Source organism: Myotis brandtii, unplaced genomic scaffold (genome assembly GCF_000412655.1).
Source record: "Myotis brandtii unplaced genomic scaffold, ASM41265v1 scaffold2089, whole genome shotgun sequence".
NCBI classification, from domain to species: Eukaryota; Metazoa; Chordata; class Mammalia; order Chiroptera; family Vespertilionidae; genus Myotis; species Myotis brandtii.
The window spans coordinates 223,582-229,531 of record NW_005357800.1 but is presented as its reverse complement, the minus strand read 5'-3'; the positions used below and the strand labels follow the sequence as shown (position 1 = coordinate 229,531).

The following is a 5,950-nucleotide window of genomic DNA, read 5'->3' as shown; positions in this document are numbered from 1 at the left end:
CCCGGGCCAGGCCACAGAGGGCCTGAGCGGGCACCAGCGTCCAGGGGGTGGAAGGGGGGCCTGAGGGGACTTGCAGCAGGGCGGCTCTGGGTGTGGGACCCGGGCCAGGCCACAGAGGGCCTGAGCGGGCACCAGCGTCCAGGGGGTGGAAGGGGGGCCTGAGGGGACTTGCAGCAGGGCGGCTCTGGGTGTGGGACCCGGGCCAGGCCACAGAGGGCCTGAGCGGGCACCAGCGTCCAGGGGGTGGAAGGGGGGCCTGAGGGGACTTGGGTGAGGAGCAGCCACCCTTAGTCCCACACCTTCCTCTGTGGCCCGGCCAGCCCGGGGAGGCCTAGGATATGGGGGAGACCGTCCCAGCCCCCCAGACCCCAGGTTTGCCTTGTGCACATGGGTTTCGAAGGGCGGGGGGGGGCGATTAAGAAAAAGGAACCGAGGAAGGACCTGCCACTCTCCCTGTTGCTTCCTAAGAGATTTCCACGGGGCGCTGGGGTTTGGGAAGGGAACATAGCACAACCGCCTTAGCTTTCCACACGGCACCCAAGCAGGGGCCTGTGGCTGTGGGGTTGCCTTTCGGCAAATCACCTGCCGAGTGGCCTGCCCATCACCCCGCCCCCCATTTTCACAATCGGCCCAGAGCTGAGTGGGGGCAGAGCGTGGGGTCCCCTGGGCCGTTCTCCCCACTTGGGTGCGTGTTTGAAATGGTCCAAAATGAGATCTTTTCCGAGGCTCTCCCTCCGGCTCCGGGAAGATTTCACCATCACCTCGCTCCGGCCGCCCTGCTCTGTGAAAGGGTCGGCTTGCCAGCGTTCCTCAGCCATGGACCCTTTCCTCACTGCCCGGTGAGTCCATGCCAGCGTGCGACTTGCCGAGGCGATCTGCTAGGATTTTCACCCGCCTGGGTTTGGGGAACAGAAACGTGGGCAGCTCACACCGCTGGTTCGAAGCAGGAGGTGCGGCCGGAGGGCAAAGAGACAAAGTCTAATGTTATAAAGAAACGCCGGTCTCCGCGCCGGCTTGGCTCCGTGGGGCCGCGGTGGAGCCCGACGCAGAGCGGCCGGGAGCTCGGAGTGGAGTCCCGGGGGTGAGTGGCGTCCCTGGGGGGTGAGTGGCCCCGCAGCGGGAGGTAGGGGGTCTTGGCCAGCTTCCTAGAAGCAGAGCCTGCGACAAGGACTTTGTGCCCCTGGTTGAGGGGGAGCGCTCTCGAGAGAAGCAGGACCAGGCAGGTGACATGAGCCAGGGCCCGGTGTGGTCCCAGCTGCCCCCGCGCTCCAAGCGGGTCCCTCGTGGTGGGGGCTGCTCAGAAGCACAGACTCGCGCCCACCGTGAAGCCAGGAGGCGGGGTTTCCTAGGCCAAGATGCAGGGTTTGGGGAAGGGTATGACTCACACTCCCCAAAGCGGGCAGCTGTGAGCCCTTAGCACCAGCAGCCACAGCAGCTGGAAATGGGTGTCCCACCCCAGGAAGCCGGGGGGGGGGGGCGGGACTGGAGGGGCACGGACAGCAGGTGCCCCGTGGAGGGATTCCCGCCCTAGAGCCCGGCCCTGCGGGCAGTCACTGCCTTGCAGCTGGTGGGGGTGGGGTGGGGAGGGCGCCTCAGCCTTCCATTCCCTTTCCACACTCCACTCACACAGGGGCCGGGCCTTGCCCAGCACTCAGATCACCCGGGCCTCTCGCACCCCGGAGGGGAGGCCTCCGTTTCCCGCAGGGCCCTGCGTTCGCAGGTGAACCCCTCTTTACACCAGCACCCCGTCCTGAAGCTCCGGGGGAGGCTGGCTTTGGTGCACTCACAGCTGTTTTCTAACCAGCATCTCCTGAACCCCAACCCTCTGAGGGGGTCCCTGGTCCCCTACTCGTCCCTCTGTCACATGGTGTGACTTGATACCTCTCAGCTCCTGCCTGTCTCTGCTTGACCTGCACGCACATGCGTGCACACGTGGGCATCCTCACGCAGGCCTCTGACGAGGTCACGGCTCCCCTGCCAGGCTTTCTCTGTGTGTAGAGGCAGCCTCAGACCACTGCCTCTCTACACTCAGCTCGCCCTTCCCGGCGTCCCAGGGCCCGGGGCCCGGAGCCCGGAGCCCCCACACCCCTCCCCCCTGTGGTCACCCCTCCGGAGGGTGACAACCCGACAAGGAGCATGGTGCCCGGCTGGCAGGACTCCAGGCCTGTGGCAGGCGGTGGCGACACTAAGGGTTATTGAGCATCTGCTCTGTGCCCGGCCCCGCCACGTGGCAGACATCATCCCACTCAGTCCTCACAGCCACTGCCCACACCCAGCGCGGCACCAGCGCTCCCCAGGGGACAGTGAGGAGACCTCGATGCTGAGATGTCATCGCCCAAGAGCCAGGCTCCCCGGAGCAGAGCCAGGGTCTGGCCCCGGCCTGCCCACCCCAGTGCTCACGACCTGGTCCACTCTGTGGGCGCTGCGGGACCTGCGGAGACCCAGGCCCTGGCCGGACCTGTAGGTCCTGAGCTGCTGAAGGGACCAGCGAGGGTCAAGGCTGAAAGTGTCCCCCACGGAGCCCCAGGGCCCCACCACGGGCATAAGCCTTCTGGGGACTCAGAGTTCGCGGCTTCGCCACAGCCAGCAGACTTTCCCCCCTGCTTATCAAGGTCCTGCCCTCGCCACGCCCCCTGCGGTGCACCCCGCTCCCTGTAGCAGCTCGCTCTCCTCCAAGGGAATTACGCAGACTTGGAAGTGACCCTAGAGGTCACAGTCCAGTCCCTGCCCGCACCGTGACAGGCACAAGAGAAAACGAAAAGAAGGGCTCCAACTCCTCCCCCCAATACAAACCCCACAACCAGACGTCTGTAAGTTACGGCCAAAAGTGACCCCCACAGATGACCAAGTAGAGAGAACCATTGCACAATGAGGAAAAGGGTCCACGACTAAGGAAGTTTGGAAAATTCCCTTATTAATACAGAGTGCTCCACGGCAGGAATTCTCAGGGCCTTTAATATGCTAATGAGGGGGAAGATCATACCAAGGGTTTCCCAAACTTATTTGACCATGGAACCCTTCGGCAGCTGATCTGTCAGGACCCGTGTTCCATGGAACACACTTTGGGAAAGGTTACTCGGGCTTCTTGGATCTAATTCCCTGGTGGATATTTGAACCATTCCTGTTGCCACAACACTGGGACGCGGATGCCAGGTGGAGGCACACCTCCAGTGCCCGGCACACGCTGTGCCGCCCAAGACCCCTCTGCCAAGAAGTCTTCCTTCTCTCATATGTCCCAGCCGCGTCCAGGCCCAGGGCCGGGCTCTGTCCTCCCCGGGGCCCTGAGGTCTGGGTGTAGCCCGTGGCTAACTGACGCAGGTCCCCGCCGCCAGCTCTCTTCCTCAGCCCAGCCGTGTCAGAGGGCCCGCAAGAGCTGGGGATTGAGAGACGGACACGTTCCCAAGCACAGCGGGTCAGGCCACAGAGAAGAGGGGGGCAGCAGCGAGTCTCGGGGCTCAGCTTTCGGAGCCCAGGACGGGGAACAGCCTGGCCTCCCCTCCACTAAGTCAGGAGCTGTCACTCAGGCCAGTGGGAATGTGATCAGGGTCCCAGCAGTCAGACCCCTCTCAGAGCCAGTCCCAGGCACTTCCTCGCTGTACGACGCTGGCCAAGGCACTGGGACCCCCCTGAGCCTGTCCCTTTTTCTATGGGATTGCGGCGCCTTCCTGGGGACCCAGGGGCGTCACAGGCACCATGCCTAGCAGAGAGCGGCGCTCGCCGGCCCGAAGGCCCCCTGGCTTTGGCGCTCCGCGGCTGTCCCTTCCTTCCCACCCTGCTCAGGGTTTCGTCCTCCAGGCGACCCGCCCCTCCGGCCTCCCCAGGCTCCCTGAGCCTGTCCCTTTTTCTATGGGATTGCGGCGCCTTCCTGGGGACCCAGGGGCGTCACAGGCACCATGCCTAGCAGAGAGCGGCGCTCGCCGGCCCGAAGGCCCCCTGGCTTTGGCGCTCCGCGGCTGTCCCTTCCTTCCCACCCTGCTCAGGGTTTCGTCCTCCAGGCGACCTGCCCTTCCGGCCTCCCCAGTCTCCTTCCTGCCCACCGTCACCACCACGGCCGGAGCACGGCAAAGCGTGGCTGCTCACACAGGACCTCCTGCACCCACGCGGTCGGGATTGAAATCTTGGGGAATGTGCTCCTCCTTTCTTTTTATCAGGAAGAGTAAAAGCCACTCCCTCTAAAGCAGTGGTTCTCAACCTTGGCTGCACATTAGAATCACCTGGGAATCTTTCTAAAATCCTGATTTCCGGGCCTCATCCTCCGGAAATTCTGTTTCTTTGTTATGGGGTGGGGCCACAACATTAGTAACAAAGAGAGGATGAGGTCCAGAAATCAGGATTTTAGAAAGATTCCCAGGTGACTCTAATGTGCAGCCAAGGTTGAGAACCACTGCTCTAAAGAGTCTCCTCGTTAGTCCCGCCCCCGTGGAGAGCCATCTCCTGACAGGAGCCCCACAGCCAGCCCCTCTCTCCGTCCCTCCCAGCCCTCACCCACTCCACTCTCCGGGGAAAGAGTTCAGCCTTTTACCCAGTCACCGGGCAGCCCCCAAGTTCTGATGCGCACCCTCATCAACATACAACATAGCCCTGGCCGGTGTGGCTCAGTGGATAGAGCGTCGGCCTGCGGACCGAAGGGTCCCGGGTTCGATTCCCGTCAAGGGCACGTACCTCGGTTGCAGGCTCCACCGGGGCTCCTGCAGGAGGCAACCAATCGATGTGTTTCTCTCATATCGATGTTCCTCTCTGTCTTTCCCTCTCTCTTCCACTCTCCCTAAAAATCAATGGGAAAGTATCCTTGGGTGAGGATTAACAACAAACAAAAAACATTAAAAAACAAAACAAACAAAAACACATACAAGGTAATGACCAGGCCCCTCAGCAAGTGTTGCTTCGAGCCTCCTGCAGAGCTTCCCCCACCCTTTCTCGTGCCACTGAAATGCCCAGGACATTCATTTTCACTCATCGAGGCAACAGTACACGAAGGGTTTAAGCCAGTGGTTCTCAACCTTCCTAATGCCACGACCCTTTAATACAGTTCCTCATGCTGTGGTGACCCCCAATTTCATTGTTACAAATTGAACATAATGAAAGCATAGTGATTAATCACAAAAACAACATGTAATTATATATGTGTTTTCCGATGGTCTTAGGCGACCCCTGTGAAAGGGTTGTTCGACCCCCAAAGGGGTCGCGACCCACAGGTTGAGAACCGCCGGTTTAAGCCCACAAGCTCTGGAGCTTGGTCTGCCAGGCGTCAAGTCCCAGCCTAGTCATGTACTCGCTGTGTGGCCTTAGGCTTAACCTCTCTGAGCAGCATCTGCAAAAGGGGAGCAGGGATCAGGATCAAATCAGATCGCGAATGCAAAATGCTGCTCGCACGGCCAGCGGCAGGGAAGGTACGTTTCTAAAATGTTGGCTTATTGTCTGGGTTAAACATTGACTTCCCAGCTCGATGTCGGCTCAGAGCGGGTCCTCCGCAGGAGTTCCCTTCCATGCTCTTCCCCCTCGTCCCCAATCCAGGAGGCGCGGCGATTTGACCCCCACCCGCCCTCCTTTGCCTGACCGGGGGTCAGCGGGTAGGACCATGTACAGAGTTCCCCACGCCGGCCGGGGATCTTGCCAAACGGCACTCGGCCAGACGGTGAGGCCTGTTTCTGGGTGGATGGGAGGTCGGTCTGCCCCAGAAGTAGCTGTGTCCCTGCAAACCCCACCCCCAGGGGCCAGGTTCTTCCAGGTCAAATCCAGGGGCTGCTGGGCGGGGCAGCCACCGTTCCGGGAGGCCCTGGCCCAGAGGGCAGAGGTGACAGGCACTGACGGGCCCTGACTCGGCCTGTCTCCCTGGCCGGCAGCCGGATCCTCACCGGAGTCATGGCAGCAGAAGCCCCCCGAGCGGCCGCAGGTGTTCCCAGATCTGGAGCTGGGGGTTTTGAGCCATGGCAGGCCCTCGGCCCGGCCC

General features: G+C 61.9%; 1 protein-coding gene across 1 annotated transcript in view; it reads left to right on the top strand.

The window, feature by feature from the left end:
• Positions 1-418: 418 nt before the first annotated feature.
• The window catches only part of MS4A10 (membrane-spanning 4-domains, subfamily A, member 10), a 12,508-nt gene continuing 6,976 nt past the window's right edge, over positions 419-5,950 (top strand). Inside the window, exons 1-2 of the mRNA XM_014539185.1 lie at positions 419-839; positions 5,844-5,948. Coding sequence (XP_014394671.1) covers positions 709-839; positions 5,844-5,948 — 236 coding nt within the window. The 5' untranslated portion in view covers positions 419-708. The remainder of the gene's footprint in view (positions 840-5,843; positions 5,949-5,950) is intronic.